The 17689-nt window shown below is 45.4% G+C and overlaps 1 protein-coding gene across 1 annotated transcript in view; it reads right to left on the bottom strand.

Moving 5' to 3' along the window:
* PI4KA (phosphatidylinositol 4-kinase alpha) overlaps positions 1 to 17689 on the bottom strand; it is a 96889-nt gene that overhangs the window by 51659 nt on the left and 27541 nt on the right. The window contains exons 9-19 of the mRNA XM_016204326.2: positions 17297 to 17362; positions 14722 to 14818; positions 12448 to 12639; positions 11733 to 11833; positions 10944 to 11073; positions 9971 to 10103; positions 9190 to 9285; positions 8632 to 8815; positions 8081 to 8184; positions 5722 to 5890; positions 5131 to 5181 (exon numbers count right to left, since the gene is read on the bottom strand). Coding sequence (XP_016059812.2) covers positions 5131 to 5181; positions 5722 to 5890; positions 8081 to 8184; positions 8632 to 8815; positions 9190 to 9285; positions 9971 to 10103; positions 10944 to 11073; positions 11733 to 11833; positions 12448 to 12639; positions 14722 to 14818; positions 17297 to 17362 — 1323 coding nt within the window. The remainder of the gene's footprint in view (positions 1 to 5130; positions 5182 to 5721; positions 5891 to 8080; positions 8185 to 8631; positions 8816 to 9189; positions 9286 to 9970; positions 10104 to 10943; positions 11074 to 11732; positions 11834 to 12447; positions 12640 to 14721; positions 14819 to 17296; positions 17363 to 17689) is intronic.

Raw genomic sequence — 17689 nt, 5'->3', positions numbered from 1 at the left:
TCTAACAATGAGAACAGAGATGTCTAGCATCGTGACTTTTGTGGTTTATGCTGCCGTTCTGAAATTGAGGCCCATACGCGAGAAGGAATCTACCAACTGAGGAGCTTGCCGGAGTCAATTCTGCATCATGAACAATGCTGTAGTCCACGGAGGTTAATGTGTCTGTAGCATGTCAACTGTTACCCAGAGCATGACAGCAACACAAGGACCAGCTCACATCCTGCCTCCTCAGAGCCTCCCTGGGCACCTCCTTCCCTTATAGTCCCCATCCTTGCACCTCTGGCTCTATTACTCAAAGCCTTTCTCAACCGGGGCTCCTCATCTAACACAGAACACAGAAATGAGTGGCATGACTAATTTCTCACCTTTCTCAAGGACAGTGCACAGCTGGCACCATTCCCGATGCCCAGGAGAGAAGCCACCTCTTGACTTTCAAGGGGTGCCCTGGGCATTAGGTCTTAATTCTAGCAAAGGCCCAACCTTCCAAACTGATGATGTCATCTGTACTGTTGCTGTTACCTTACTGCTGCCCAGAGGACAGTATATATATGTGGCCTTGCCTTCAATCCTAGAGATAAATAAGTATCACCAGAGATAAATATCACCACTTTCACTGTGTATCTGTGATAATTCTAATTTCTGAAACTCAAATAACAAAGAAAGGCTAAACTAAAAATAGCTGACATCCCCAAGAACGACAGAGGTTGAGAAAAAGTAATTTGAGTTCTCCACAGTGACTCATGTGCAGGGCATGTTCCTGGGTGAGTGTTGCTAAGGCCCAGGGTCAAGGCTGCTGTGGATGAGGCTGCATGGGGAATTCCTGAGATCAGTCTTTACATGGGGCACACATTTCAGCTTTCATCCCTGGATGCAGGGAAACCTTCAGATGTGCTCCTGTCTGGTTTGATAAAGCAGGCAACATCTGAGGAATAAATTTCTGGATTCTTTGCTACCTGGGTAAGACAAGTGGAATCCAAAGAAGTTGTTCAGAATTCAAGAGTGCTGGGGATGATGGGCAGTGGCAGGGGGAGCATAACAAGCATTGTGCATGCAGCTGTCCAACTGTGACCCCCACAGCCCTACAGGAGAGGCTTTCTCTCTACAGAGGAGAAAGATCTGGTTTAGCAGGGTGCAAAACCTGCCAAGATGCTGCTACAATGAGTGGTGTGGCCAGGGTTCAAGTGCAGGTTGGCCTGACTCCAGGGTCACATGGAGAGTCTTGTCACATAGGGGATCTGACTCAATGAGACCACCACCAGTCATGGAGATAGCAAAAGGGGAGAACCTAGTGCTCTCCAAAGTTGGGGGCACTGTGATGGGTATGCCTTGGGTTATCTCACACCAACCCTGACTGGTTTGCACTATTATCACCTTCTTGCAGCTAAAGAAACAACTAAAACTCATAGAGGTAAAGTGATCTGCCCTAGGCTTAAATTCAAACCCAGGCCCTGCTTTCGCTGCTAGCCTCCTCTGCCTGCTCCCTTCCCAACTTCCTGCACCAGGGCCTGCCTCTGCATCCACCGTCTACTGACCAGTACAGGATTGAGACCAAGTCTTTCCTTGTCACACCCTCTTGATTGCTAGGTGAAAAATGAGGTTGCTAATGACCCACTCCTTGAATTCCTTCTCCAATTTGCTTCAACACTGTTCTTCTCTGGTGCTTGTTTTACATTTCTCATCCAGCTGCTGGTTCCTCTCGCTGCTCCCATTCCTAAATTTAGCTTCTTCAAAAAACTCTGCCTTTAGCCCTTTGTCACATCTGTCTTCTACCCAGAAAGGCAACTGCCTCACTTTTAATTTGCTGGAGCCAGCCCAGGCTCCTCTATGACCCTGCATCTGCACAGGTCAAGGCTTCCACTCTGCATGCTTTTTGTTCACTTATATCCGCTCAGAATGCCCTTGAATCCCCTCTTTTAGAAACCAGCTGATCCATGTTTCAAGGCAGTGGAGTATTAATTCAGAGCACAGACCCAGGACCAAGCTGCCTGGGTTTGAATCTTGTCTCTGACATTTAGTAGCTGTGGGACTTTGAGGCAAATTCTGTGCTTCAGTTTCCCCATCTGTAAAGCGGGGATAATAACAGTACCTACCTACCTTGCAGCGCTGTTGTGAGGGTTCAGTGAGTTAATGCCTGGAAAGGGTTTATATCTGTGCTTAGTGTTTAACAAGAGCTAGGGAAGGACTTCTTGTTACTATCTTCATCTGAGACAGTGTCTACCCAAGGGTTCCTAACAGGGAAGCCTTGGCTGGGTTTCTCCCACTTAACTTCCTAAGGTTAAATGCTAAGCCTTGTGAACAGATGCGTTTCTATGGAGGGAGAGGGCACGGCTTTCAAAGGAATCCATGATCTAAAAATTGTTACTCCATAAACCTCAATTTACAGGCACTGAGAAAATAAGTAACCTGCTACTAGTGTTACAGGTCAACTACCTCTAAGTGAAGGGCACAGATGTTTTTTGAGTAGGAGACATGTCATTAAATCACTATTTCATGACAATGGAGCAATCAGGACTCTAGAAGCAATAGGTAACTTTCAAAATGCTTACTTAACTAATGGGCTAGACACCAAGGGAAGCAATTTAGTCAGTGATATTTCTAAAGAAATATTGATAAAGTTGCAGGACAAAGATCACCAAACCTAAGCAGGAAGGAGCCTCAGAGATTACAAGACCCAGCCTCCAGAGACTCCCTCCAGGTTCCTAAGGTCACTGATAAGTGAACAGCTAGCTGCACTAGGACTGACACCCAGGTTTCCAGTCCCAAACCAAAACTGACACTTCCACTGAACAAAGTAATTTGGACACTTTGTCATCAAAAGATCCAAAACAGAGTATCTTTTCTTAAAAAGAAAGAAAGAAAAAAAGAAAGGAAGGCAGGAACCACAAAAAATTAAGAAACAAAAAACTTTGGAAATTAGTTTATCCTAAAAGGTCCAAGGGGTAACCAGAAAGCAAATTCAAGAGCCCATGATCTCTGTGCTCTTTGTTAAGCAACAGAATCAAATATTTGTTTCCTCCCTGATAATATAACCATTAACTTTTGTTAAAACAACAATGCTTTATTCATGTAAAAGGTCACTGCAGCAGAGGAAAACAAGCCTATTTTAAGTATGTTCTAGCCTATCCTTGCTAATACCTATGCCTACACTGACCCCACCAGAACTTCAGAGGGTCATCTCCATCTTTTCTTAGAGAGGCTGAGGTGCTCACTCAGGATTCCACATGCAGGACCAGAGGTTCAACCCTGGCCCCTGTGACTAAAACCAACCTCACCAGTCATCGCTCCCCAAAAGTGCTACGTGCCTCCTCTAGATTTGTTACTCATTTATTAAACTCTAAATGATAACCACTAAACATGTTTAAAACTTCACATGCATATGGGTCATAGAATTCTGGTGTACACTAATTCAAGTGTCACCTCAAGCATGCTCCTTGTCTGCCAAAATCTGCTCTCCTGTGGAGAGGTCTACCCTCCTTTGACCTTGGCAGTGTGGTGTCCGCCCTTCTCCCCTCTAACAGTCTAAGAGAGTACCATGGACTTTATACCTCTCCCTCGAAGTCAAATAAAGAGTCCATGTGCAAAGATACTTCCAAAACACAATTGTAGCCCAGCTGCCGTGGCTCAGCAGTTGAGCATCAACCTATAATCTAGGAGAATGTGGTTTGATTCCAGGTCAGGGTACATGCCAGGGCTGTGGGCTTGACCCCCCTGTGGGGGTGTGCAGGAGGCAGCCAATCAATAACTCACTCATCATTGATGTTTCTATCTCACTCTCACTCTCTGAAATCAATAAAGACATATTTAAATAATAATAAAATAATAAAAAAACACAATTGTACACTAGTCAATATTAACTATAAAGTGAAAAAATTTATGTTTTAAAAAATTAACCAATGAGGGTGTTGATGGAAAATACCATGGCAGAAAGAGTCCCAGCAGTCATTAAATCTCAAAGGCTGTGGGAGAACACGTACGAAGGTAGTAAGGATCCCAAAGGAACATGAAAAGTCATCGCAGTACAGGTCCAAACCCTTGTCTCCTCAAGCATACCTGGGAAGAGGAGACTGTCCTGACATAGATGTGGGCAGGGGAACAAACGACTCTGCTTCCCCTCCTGAATTAACCACTTACTGGAGGGAGGGACAGGGGAGAAAAGGACAGGCAGAAGGAAGGTGAACTGGAAGCAGAATGTTACACAAAATGCAATGTGTCATCTTAAGGGTGTCAGTCAGTTACTAGTTTTCATCCATCTTGGCCAGCTAAAATTAGACCTCCTAAAGGTCCCCAGATTCAAATGATGAACACCCAGACTGCAGAAAATGTGTTGCAGAAATCAGGAGAGTCTCCTGCCTGCTTGGCCTCTATGCCCAAGTCACTACCACAGCTCAGATGTCAACCCCTCTGGTGTTCATGTGAAGGGACACACATGTAAGTGCCCAAGATTCAAACTACTAGGGGTGGGGTGGGGTGGGAAGAAACTAGAAGGCAGAAGCAAGGGCTTAACTAGAAGGTGGGTTAAAATACTAGAAAATATGGGGCCTGGTTTAGGGCTGGTTGTTGGGAAAGACTGATGAAGGGAAAAATGACTTTTATAAAAATCATTTGAGAAGTGGCTGCAGCTTAAGACAGAAAAAGATGGAGAGGGACTCTCTACCAGACAGTTACGGCAGGGGAGAGGGCCTGTACCATGAGCGGCCTGGCTCACTGTGCCAACAATGCCCTCCAGGGGACACTGACAGCTGCCACAACAAGGTCTGAGCACCAACCAGAGGCATCCTTTTGCAGGAAGGGGCTGGGGAGGAGGTGAAAGCAGGTGCCCATCTGTATTAGGGGTACCACAGCAGTATGAGACACAGGAGAAACCCAGAGTCAGACCATGGACCTGGAGCCATGCAAGAGGGAACTCAAGTGGGTTCCCTGGTAAACCTGCTGAGCACGACTGGGCAGGGCTTAGAGAAAGAAAGGTGGTGTGGCCACAGTGGCACATACCTATGGGACAGTCACCGAAGAGCTGGTGGTACTAAAACACAAATCACATCTATAGAATCACTGGCACCTCACAACAGCAACACTCAAAACATGAGCACAGTATCTAGGGTTTGAAACCATTCCATTAAAATGAATACTTACCACAGCTATTACAGGAATGAGTACACCCAAGTTCCCTGCGCTGCTAGAAGCCTAGAAAAGAACAGAATTGAGTCAATGATAAGCATGTGTTTATTAAATTTTAAAAAAGACAGTGTTGTGTAAAGCTGAAATTCCTTAATTTAAAAGAAGTGATGAAGATACAGGGAAATGTATAAAAATGCTCATCCAGCATAATTTTAATAGCAAAGCAACTTAAGTGTCAAACAAAATGATTACATATATCATGGCACCTCTGCATAATTAAATACCACACAGCTATGAAAAAGACAACATTCTGAAAAATATTTAGTTACCTTGGAAAGTGCCCCAAAAATGTCAAATGCAAAAAAATTATCACCCTAGACTGCAGGAGGTGGCTGCCATGAGCTGGATACTGCCTGACAATGAAGCCACCCTCTCCCCGACCCCTGCCAGCACCCCTGAGAAAGAACCTCATCCCCTTTGTTCTTGTACTATATCAGGATGTGTTTAAATCTTTTAACATGGAAAGCACCGTATTTCAACCAAGATGGAGCCTGAGGACTCAGCCCTGGACAGCAAGGTGACACACTGGGCGACCTTCCTCCCTACCTTCAGTGCGGGCCCCTTCTCGCTGGCCCTCTCACTGGCACGCTTTCCCTCCAGCCCCAGCTGCACAAACAGCTCCAGCAGATTCATGAGCAGCTCATCCACGAGGTGCTCGTCCTGGATGTTGGCTGCGATATTAGCCAGGGCGTTGATTACTGCCAGGGAGCAGTGCCTAGGGAGGGGGAGAGAAATGACAGCCACCACCAGGCAGGGACCCCTCGCCCTCCTTCCCCCACTGCAGAGGGAAGGCAGGCTTACTCCACTCAGCCTCGGCCAGCCTCACCATCCCTTCTCAGTGCCTATGAAGAAAGAAGCCCTCCAGAGGAGATGAACACACCAACTTTGTGAACAAAGGCCCGTGATGCAAAGTCAGTTGCTGCAGAAATGACTGTGACCTCTACTGACATGCATTAAGGGTCTCAGGGGACTCTTTAGGTTCCAGAAATCTGCCTGCTGGGGACTTGGGAAGGTCTCAGGAAAATTTCCTCTGAGTGCCAAAGTCCTACTACATAATTAAAAATGAAAGTACTCCCAGACATTTCCTGGACAGACCCTGTTTTCCCCCTCAAATTATAGAGAGCCTTAATTCACCACTATCACCCCTACAACTTTTGTCTGATGATCAGCTTCTTCCCCAAACTGCCTCCACCCTAGGGTTGATGTTAGTATTAACTCACATCAGACACTTTGGAAGTGTTCAGTCGTCCTGCAACAACCTGCCATGGGATCATACATGCCAGCCTCACATAAACTCTAGATACAAAGTTGACATACCCCCTCAACCAGACGCTGTGAACCAGCCAGGCTTGCCAGGCTGTGAGCACTGAGGGCAGCCAGACCCTACCATTTCTATGCTGTGTGACTCTAGGTGAGTAGCTAACATTTTTTAGCCTTTTCCTGAGTTTGAGTTTCTTCCTGAGTAAAACTAGGATCATTCCCTCCTCCCAGAGTACAGGAGGAATTAAACACTCTATGTGAAGCACTAAGCACATCTTCTGGCCCCTAGTAATCTCAGAGCAAACAGCAGCCATGATAAAGGCACCCATTTCACTAATAGGTGAATTCCTGATAGGTGAGGAAAACGAATGGCAGTAAATGCTTCAACCAGTGAGGAAGAGAACAAGTCGCTTTTGGTGGCAATATCAGAAAAGTCTTTATGGAAGAAGAGGAAACTTGAGTCAGAAGTTGAAAAACTGGTAGGCATGGGAAGACAGAAGGGCCAAGAGCAGCAAGACAGATGTGAGGATCAGAGGAAAACAGAGCAAATACAGGGTAGGGAAGGCTCGAGGAGCAAGGAGGTGCAGGAGTCACTTTCAGAGCAAGGAAGCAATGTGGGAAAGAGGTATTTTGGTCTGTGAGTCAGTTTCATTGCATAGATCAAGATGGATGGACTCAGAAGGAAAGGGTGATGAGCTGGCTGCCTCCCCAACCCACTCCACAGGCTGTTCTAGTAGTGTGGGCTTGTGATGATGGCAGTTAGAACGCAAATAATGAGAGTTGGAATTTATCGAGAGCTTTCACCTATACAATCTCAACTACCCACACAACTGGAGACATTTGATGAATGAGGAAACTGAGGCACACAGCCACACTCCCACCCACTGAGTTGGATAGGAGAACAGAAATGCCAACAAAGGGGCAATATCTCTTCCTCCCTGCCCCAACCTTCTGTCTTCCTGACTTCACTTCCTTCTTTCCTTCTCTTCCCTTGATCTGACAAACTTCTGTGAGATCTTCCAAACTTGGAAAACAAATGTCTCCATCCTTAAAACATTCCCAGAAAGGGCAATGGACAAAGAAACATTTCTCAGTCTTCCAGAGAAAACTGGCCAGATTTTACACAAATTTCAAACATTCGAGAATATAAAATACCCATTCCAACTTCAAACCTCCAAATTCTACCTCTCTGAATCTATCCTGAGGAAAGCATCAGAGATGCTCACAGATATATAGCTATTACGGTATTCAATGCAGCACTTACTAGCAGAGAAACTGGAAAGCTATCTAATATCCAAGCTAGGGACTGGTTAGATAAATCATAGTGCTGCTATATGATGCGATACTACGCAGCCATTAAAGACAACATGCAGAGGAATCTTTATGGGGTGGCTGATGTGTTATTACATAAAAAACAAACAAAAAACCAACAATAGGCCTGCCTAGAGTGGGAGGAAGGCAATGAGCACTGTGCTCCAGGCAGTGGGAATATGGGGTTTTCATTTCTCACCTTGTGTGTGCACTGATCTGTAACATATTTTCTTTAGTAAGAAGAAAAATTTAAGACAAATCTTCAAACCTCACATTTTCAAAGGAAGTTAAATACTGTCATGATCTAAAGCAACAATGAAGTCCAAAGAATTACCTATAGCCATGATCCTTGTAATCTTTAGTGGCCGAGTACACAACAGAGCTGGCCTTCACGCTAATCTGCTGGAAGAGATTCCACACCTCCTGATAAATGTATTGCTGGAAGACAGCAAGGAACACCATTAACATGCCATAACTACTCCATGAAAGCCCCTCCCTGGAACACAGAAAAGGCCCCTCTGTTGTTATTTAGAGCGAAAGCTCCTGGAATCATGGAACATAAGGGCCTAAGACCATCCAGGGCATCCATTCCCCAAATTTTAAGCAAACCTCAAATTAAAAGCTAAAAAGAGAACAGCTTCTATTTAAATCCTATTATTAATATCAGCAAGAAATTAGCCTAAACTTCTGTTTTCCCCAGCACTTACAGAACCGTTACATCAGTTTCTTCTTTTTAAAAAACAACTCACTATTCAGTGGTAAAACAGTTGTGAGAATTTACCTGATCTGCAGGGTAAATTTAATCTGTATATTTCACATTCCTGATAGTTAAAGGAGTTTAACGAAGCTTGCTCAGGGTTAGTGGGTGGCTGGAGCTTTCCTTACATTTCCGGTGATAACCAGGCAGCCCAGCTGGTCAATGATAAGCACGTCAAGGGGGGAGGGAGGCTGGCAGAATTTCTGCTGCAGGATCTGTAGAATTGGCTCCATGACCTTTGGGGTGTCCCTCAGAGCCACTGCGATGTGTCCCAAGGCTCGGATAGTATGGTCAGGAATCAAGTGAGCATCCCTACGGGAGGGAAGAACAGAGCGCCCTGGGAACAGTCCTCTGCATGCAGCAGTGAAATAAAACCTGGAAGCTGGATGTGGACCTCAGCATCATCACAGTCTTTTACATGAAGCATTCATCTAAAAGTGACAGCCTGGGATCCTTAACCACCAGCAGAAACACAAAGTCCTGGTTACCAGGTAGGAAGACAGATATGTCTCTCTACTCCCAAATACTGGTCCAGAACAGACATTCCAAGGTGAGTTTCTTCTGAAATCATGGGACAAACCCAATGCACAATCCACTTGCACAAGAAGGACGCAAAGAAGTGCACAATGCCAGCTACTCCTTGACCCCTAGAAAGCACCTGGCCACCCCTCTGAGATGGGACATACTTGTCGCTCTCCTGGGAGATGTAGAGCCTGTTGGAGAGGCTGGCCAGGAAGGCCTCCACAATCACTGCATCCACCGTCAAGCCAGCTTTCAGGCACCTGTGCAGCAAGGAAACCCCCACGGCATTAGGCATCACAGCCACCAGATGAATGTTTTGTTTTAATTTTTCCTTTCCCAGGTTTACAAAGTTTAAAGAACTGCTCTGAACATTTCCCCTCAGAAATCTGAAAGTCATTACATAGAATGAGTTCAAAGAACTGCTGCAGATTTTGCCCACTTGATAAAAATATCTCAGTTGGAACAGTATCTTCATTATTTTGCCCATAACAGTTTCCTTCACAATGTCATATCCACCCTAATTCCTGTACTGTTCCTTAGTCATTGTAACTGATTCAAGAGACACATGGTCCCACCCTAGCCAGCATGGGTAAGTTGGTTGGAGCGTCATCCCATACAAGGTGCACAAGACAGTTGAGGGTTTGATTCCCAGTCAGGGTACATACCCAGGTTGCAGATTTGATCCCCGGTCAGGGTGCATACGGGAGGCAACTGATCGATGTTTCTCTCTCTCTCCCTTCCTCTCTAAAAATCAATAAGAAAGCATATCCTTAGGTGAGGATTTAAAAAAAGACAGATGGTCCCAAGATAGCTGAGGGAATATTAAAATTATATTATTCAGCTTTACAAAATTATAAACATTTCTTATTTTGTAAAGGGTTTATTTAGTCTAAAACAGCCTTTCCTTCCTCCTGGGTCACCTGTCCCTCAGGCCCAGTATCCCACCTGCAGATGTTGTCAATAGCAATGTCCCGGAGCTGCTCGTACATGGAGGGCTGGCTCTTCTTTCCTGACATTACATTCAGGGTTGACTCGGAATGCTCGTTGGTTACACTGATTTTTATATCATTGCCAGCAACTGAATGTAAAAATTCAAGTAAGTACCTGGTTAAACCTGTCACTTTCCACCCCCGTGTCTGTAATTCAAAACCAAATAATATGCTAATCATTTTTAACTTATAATAGCAATCACTCTTAAAAAGATTCAACCAAACATTTCAGAAACAGAAGTGTCTGAGAACAGGAAGGATGAAACAAGCATGTTTCAATCAAAAGGAAGAACACTTAGATTACAAAGTGATAAATAGATAAAACAGTAATTTCTTAAGAAATGGTTCAAAAGGCATGATGAGCATCCACATGCATTTATCCAGAGAGTTATCTAATACTGTGCACAAGCTGGTAAAGGTGGAGGCAAGGGTGAGTGAAGGGACCTTAGAGCCAGAGGAACCCCTCTTTGCTCTAGGCCACGGGGAGTCTTACAGGTTACTTGGAGTTTGGGGCTCTGGGCCTATGGCCTCGTTTGGGCAAGGGGACTAGAGGAAACCGTGTACAGACAGTTACTGGTCCAATGTCTGGGACATGAAGAACTTATACTTCAGACAACCTCAGTGAGAGATGGGGCCAAAAATAAGTGGGACCAGAGAGGGGCCTATAGGAGTGGTGGGTGCACATGACAGGGAAGGCAGAGGAGGGAAAGGCATGGAGCCCCCAGGGGTCCTGTAGAGAAAGCCATAAGAAAAGGGAGGAGGAAAAATGAGCCCACATATAGGAAAGACTGCATAGCCCAGCCACAAGCTCTGTCACAGAACTGTGCTGGGCTCACACACAGTCACATGGTCCTTTTCTTGGATTCTCAAGGGCACGGGGGGGGGGGGGGGGCCTAGGGACACAACTTCAGTTGCAGCCAACCTATTACCTGTATGGTACTGACTGTGATACTTATAGAGTTTCACCAGCACAGGAGATGGAACAACCAGGAAATCCCGCAGAGACGGCGTCACTGAGTGCACCACCACCGGGAACCTCTCACACAGGCGTCCCAGACCCTGCAATACACCATTGACCTGTCACACAGTCCAAGGAAAGGCTGGTTGAGCAGTGAGATGCTCAACAGTTCAAATACCCAAATTTGATCAGAAACTTCCAAAGTTAAAGCTCTCAAAGGGCCATTTGACCATGGGGCACAAAGACAGGAAAGGGAGATGGTCTTGATTCTCCTCCACGTAAAAGGGAGATATATTTTTAAAGTGTGTCCATTTGTTTTTGAAGCAAATTAGGGGAGAAAGGGTCTAAAACATGATTTCTAAACAATGGCAGACATGGAGTCACTGGGGTTTTCAATAGGTTAAGAGTCTCAGCAGAACAGAGCTGGCACCACAGATGTCAGAAGATGTCCTCTCATGAGGCCCTCTGGCAAACATCTGCAGCCCTTCACTTGTGAGCTTGAGAATAGCCTGGATGGCAGATATCGGGCAGCTCCCCACAAAGGAGGACCCAGCTGCTCCTGGACCCCTCACAGAAATCCCAGAACCCTGTCAGCAGCATCCACCACTCAGTGGTGAACTGTGTCCACACAGGCTCTAGTTCAAATTCCTAAAGACAACAGCTCAGACTCTGGTGCTGGTATGCCAACCACAGCCTGAATGGCAGAACAAGGTGGCGCTATTGATGGGATCTAAGCCTCCCCAGTGTCTGTGAGACTGACCTGCAGACAGCAAATAAGCAAGGGCAAATGAGCAATGATGACTTTGCTGGACGTCTTGGACTGTAGCTTCTCAGACAGCTTGATGCAAAGACTTTCTGCACCTAAATTCAAAAATCAGGGAGGGTATAAATGATTAGCAAAAGGCCAAAATTTACAAAATACTCATTCAACAATTACTCATATAATTTCACTAAATCCCAGAGACACACTTTTTTTGCAGGACTTATTAATACTGAGAGGTTACACCAGAAAGTGTTAGAAAGCAGGTGTTTTTAACTGAAAGCTTATCTCTGCTTCTTTTCTGCTATTGTGAAAATACTACCCTGCACAGTGTGTGACTGCTTTTTCTCTGCTGACCCCGAGCCTTCTCATCCCGTCCCCACAGTGTTCTGTGAATGGCAGCCATCTGCAAGTCTGCTGCATGCTTCTAAACAACGGCAGACGTGGAGTCACTGGGGTTTGCAACAGGTTATGAGTCTCAGCAGAACAGAGCTGGCACCACAGATGTCAGGAGACGTCCTCTCATTAGGCCCTCTAGCAAACACCTGCTGCCCTTCACAAGGGCTGAGAAAAGCACCGAGTTCCCAATTCTCACACAAAAGCCTCAAGGACCAGCAATAGCGGAGAGAACACATAGGCCCTGTGGTCTCAGCCAGCACCATCCTGCCAAGTCCAGACACTAGATGTCCAGGGCATGGCAGGAGCTGATGCTCACCCTGCTCATCCTTCACAGCCCACACCATGAGGTCCACACAGGCGGCATTTGCCTGGCAGCGTAGCTTGAGGGGGCTCAGCTCATTGTGGATCCTGTCTGCATCGTGCAGAATCTTCTGAAGCTCTCCCTGGCTTGTGTTGAATTGCTCCAGCACAAAATCATGGATCTCCTTCACAAAGGTGGTCGAGAGGTCTGTAGGAAAGAGAGTAGGCATTGCAGCTGGAAACAAAACTGCAAGAAAATTCAGGTAGCAGCTGTGAATTTCTACAGTCTTTTCCTCTCTAAAACTTAAGAACATGTTTGCTGCTGGCTGTAATGGTTCCAAGAATGTCCTCTGGATAGGCTGTGCACGCCTGCCCTCCACATACATGCCACCTGGCACTCAGAGCAAATGATCATTTCCCAGGGAAGTGAGAGCCATGCTTTGTTTCAAAAGGTCAATATACTAAAACCTGCCCAACCAGCGTGGCTCAGTGGTTGAGTGTCAACCTATGAACCAGGAGGCCGGTTCGATTCCTGGTCAGGGCAAATGCCCAGGTTTTGGACATGATCCCCAGTAGGAAGCATGCAGGAAACAGCCAATCAATGACTCTCTCTCATCATTAATGTTTCTATCTCTCCCTCTCCCTTCTCTCTGAAATCAATTAAAGCATATTTAAAACACACACACACACACACACACACACACACACACACACACACATGTCTATAAACCTGAACATATGAAACACATAAATTGAGATTTATCATACTGGAACTGATACAGTTAACATCAGGAAACACTTTAGTGATATATATTTTATATTTACAATTCTCTTCCAGCTTTATTGAGATATAGTTGGTACAGATCACTGTGTAAGTTCAAGGTGTATGGCACAATGATTGCACAGGTGAACAGTAATTTTTTAAAAGGCTGCCAGTTATTAGATAAGGACAAAAACTGGCTGTAGCCTGAAAAAGAGAAATCTCTGACTACAAGGTTAAATCTTCAGAGTGCCCAGAATTTGCGGCATTTTCAAATTCTCATCCTTAGGGCCTGGAAAACTTAGGAGAACCAATGTGGACACAAGTCAGACCAGTCAAGGCAACACACAGCTCAGGTGGGAAGGGAGGCCACGGGAGCTCCCGGAGTGAGGCTAAGCTGAGCAGGCTCTGCCACCCTCCTTTGTAAACCTAACTAACCCTTGCTGTGGCCCCAACCACACTCAGTCAGCCTCCACCTCCCAAGAGCCCTTGGAATCAAATTAGGAAAATGGGTTAACTAGATTCTGGTACATCTACATGACAGAATATTACATGGTCATCAAAACTTATGATTATGAAGAGTGTTCCATAATGTAAAAAAAAGCATAGGAAAAATGTTTTTAAAATGCACGAGAGAGAGACTGGAATGAAAAGCTAAATCTGTGTGTGTGCTACACTATTAACATATTCTCTCTGCCCTGGCCAGGTGGCTCGGTTGGTTGGAGAGTCGTCCTGTACACCAAAAGGTGTGGGTTTGATTCCCAGTCAGGGTGCATACCGGAGGCAACTGATCAGTGTTTCTCTCTCACATGGATGTTTCTCTCTCTCTCCTTTCCTCTTTCTCAAAAAAATTCATTAAAAACATATCCTCAGCTGAGGATTTAAAACACACACACAGAGTCCTGATAGGTGTGGCTCAGTGGTGAGCATGTCAGCCTGCACACAAGAGGGTCATGGGTTCGATTCCCAGTCAAGGACATGTAACTGGGATGTAGGTTTGATCCCTTCCCCCAGGGCACGTGCAGGAGGCAACCAATCGATGCGTCTCTCACATCAATGTTTCTCTCTCTCTCTCCCTCTCCCTCCCTGCCTTTCCCCCTCCCTTCCACTCCCTCTAAAAATCAATGAAAAAAAATACCCTCTTACTCCTTGGGTGAGGATTTAAAAAAAAAAGATATTATCTCTGATTTATAAGATTATAAGTACCTCATTTTCTTTCTTTTCTTACTTGTTTAAATGTCTAAAGCACACATGTTAAACTGTATGCATGATCAGGACAATACAACATGTCCATGTGAGAAAAACACCTGAGGAAATAAACCCATCAAAGAAGCCATCACTGATGGCACTAGGGGCACAGGATCATGGATAGATTTTTTTTTCTTAGTTGCATTTTCTCCAAAGTTTCAGTGACATGACCACTTGTGTTTTGCCTATGTTTTTAAGTCCCCTAGCAGAAAGGAAGCACAAACCTGAGGCAGTGGCCCTGAACCCAATCTCAATAAATTCACACGTGTGCAAAGTCCTCACCTTTCATGTAGTACAGAGTATCGCGCAGCATCTTGAACATGGCCACATAGAGGGGATCACTGAATGTAGTGTAGTAGAGATCAGCACTGGGGTTGGCCTGCAGGAGAGGCAGAGGCACGTGACCACATCACAGAAACCCTCCTCTGGGCCTCCACCTTCGTGTGGAGACCCAGTTAAGTAATCCCTACACATGCAACTTAGCATTATCAATGGAATAACAGTTTATCATTAATCACCACTTGGAGCACTTTAATTACTCTCTTCACCCTCTTAAGCATCAGGCAGAGGAAAACACACGTGTGTGCAAAGGCTCACACAGTCCAAAGATGCCTGCAGGGGAGCAGCCACCTGCACCCTTCACCTCCTCTCACTGAAAGCTGTCTTTAAAGTCAGGGGGACACAGGAGGTGGAGGAGGAGAGGGACAGCCAAGGGACCACCAGACCACGGGATTCAATCCTGTCTACTACTCAGGCAACAAACACTGCAGCCAGGGAACCTTCAGATTCAACTTATGTTTTGTAATGAAAACTCATTTTAAATTATTTTTTAATAATCTAATCTAAAATGTAGCACCATTTTTCTTCCAGGGGAAAAAATTCACACAAGGTCTACTGCGATCAGTAAGATACTGTTCTGATGAAAAGGCATGGCTTCTTAGAACTCGGCACATGCAAAAGTGCTCTGCAAATATGGGTGAGAGGGATGAGAGGAAGAGAAAGTGAATCAGTGTCAGGCCAGAGGTTGGGTCAGAGGGAATGGGCCTGTGGTGTGAGGCTGGTGGAGGGTGCAAGAGTCATGTGGAAGGCATGAGAACTGCATGGAGGACTTGAGTGTGATGCCAGATTTCAAGTGGGTACTGATAACAGCTGTGGTTAACAGTGTCATCAATGGGCACTAGCTCACTGCTTTACAGACATCACTTCACACAGTCCTCATAGCATCCTTGTGTAACAGAGATGAAGAGATGAAGAGATGAGATTTGCTGATTAAGGTGATCCAGGGGCCTGACTCTGGAGCTGGGAAGAAGTCACTGCAAGCAAGGAGCAGAGGAAGGGGGCCCAGATAATGCAGTCTGGCTTCATTACTCCATTACTCACTAGCTATGTAACTAAAGTTCCTTAACCCTGCAAGCCTCAGTTTCCCCATCTGTAAATGGGGGATTGCTGTGGAACTCAATGAGTGAGTGAGTCAAGTCCTACACTAGTGTCTGGCACATAAGCATGTAATAATTGCTAGTGATTATTGATGATGAGTATATTCAGTAATACAGGTCATGGTTTCGCTCTTTTTTAAGCAACAAAACCATTTCTTAAAATGGACATTTATACTAAAGCCCAAATTATAAAACAAAAATACCAAAAACTGCTCTGGTTCAATGGGGAGGAGGATCCCAGAGTCCCATATTCCCAGCATTCCCTCTACCCATAAAATAAGCCCTAAAAGGGATCCCCACTGAGCTCTAACTTCCCCCTCAGGACCCAGACTGACATTTATTACAGATGGCATGCAGGCCAAACAAGTGACCAGGAGTTCTGACTGCCCAGCCCAGCTGTTGGCCCTGGTCGTCCTGATCTGTACTGGGTCCTACATGACCAAATACTGACAAAGGAAAACAAGAGCCCTCTGAAACTGCAAGCAGTGAGAGAGCTACAGCTCAGGCCAACAGGCAGGACACAAACTGTAAAAAAGTTAAATGTAAAATAGGAAGGGCCAAACTGCAACCTGAGTTATAGGAACCATGCTTTTCAGCCACGAACTGACCCAAAGTAAATCACACCTGGCACATACACCTAACTCCTGCAGACAGCCTGCTGAGTGCATTTGCAGGGCAGGAGAAGACACACTCTGTAACACAGGAAGGTCACTGGGGGCTCCCTGCCCCTTCAGAGCTGAGCCCCAGTGGTACCAGACACTGTGTCTCACAGTCAGGTGAGAGAAAGAACACCAGGCTTAACAAGGAATCTGGGTCCAGCACATGCCCACAGGCTGGCAAATGGCAATTGCTCTGGATCCCAACACTAAAAAGAGAACTGATCCAAATATTTCCTGTAGTTTTGAGACCTCCCAACACCAACACTTAATACTTTTATAAATAATGCTGTAGGCATGAGTTCCAAATACATTAAAGACAAAAGTTCCCTAAGTACACACCCCTCACACATAAAAGCAGGGGCTTGTAACATGCCTAAAAAAAGTGTGAGAGGTGTGTACTGAGCCCAGAGAAGCAGCTTGGAAAGCATCAGAGGAGCAAGGAAGACAAAGAGCTTCAGAGTCAGAGCACCCACTGCATTCCCAGCTCCCAAGGTGACTATGTGACAAGGGCACAGTAGTTAGTCCCTTAAACCTCTCTCTCTCATGTGTGAAATGGAGACATTGACCACTGCTTAGAGGCACTGTGCAATGATATATTTAAAAGAGTCCAGCACAGAGCAAGCTTTTCAAGTGACAGGTGTCATTTTGGGACTGGGAAGTTAAGATGAAAACTCACTGCCCCCACACAAATCCTCCCTGCTCTCTCCACACAGAGACTCACAGCAAGTAGATCTCAGTGTGATGCCCTCAGAAGGGACGTACCTCTATTACACTGGCTGCAACTGCATCTAAGGATTTGAGAACAGGCTCTTCAACGATCTTCTTCACCTATCAATGAAACAAGACCTCATGAGGCACCTGGCAAACACAGTGGGAGACAGGAATGCCAGCTCCTTTTACTAAAGAACAAATGCTGACGGATAAAACCACAAAGCAGGCCCAAGTGGTGGAAAATGTGCTAGCAAAATAGGCTACAATATATAAATATCAAACTATACACACAAAATGCCCTTATAATTCTGCCATCACTTGGAAGTTTTCTTATCTAGATTGGAATGACATAAAAACAGAAAAGGTACCAACTCTCTCAAATCTGCTGACATTAGATTTCCATTTTCAGGATGCAAAAGTGTTCAGGCTCCAGGGATCACTGAT

Source organism: Miniopterus natalensis, chromosome 20 (genome assembly GCF_054644295.1).
Source record: "Miniopterus natalensis isolate mMinNat1 chromosome 20, mMinNat1.hap1, whole genome shotgun sequence".
NCBI lineage: Eukaryota > Metazoa > Chordata > Mammalia > Chiroptera > Miniopteridae > Miniopterus > Miniopterus natalensis.
Note: the sequence above shows the minus strand (reverse complement) of the source record. Positions and strands in the feature narration are given on the sequence as shown.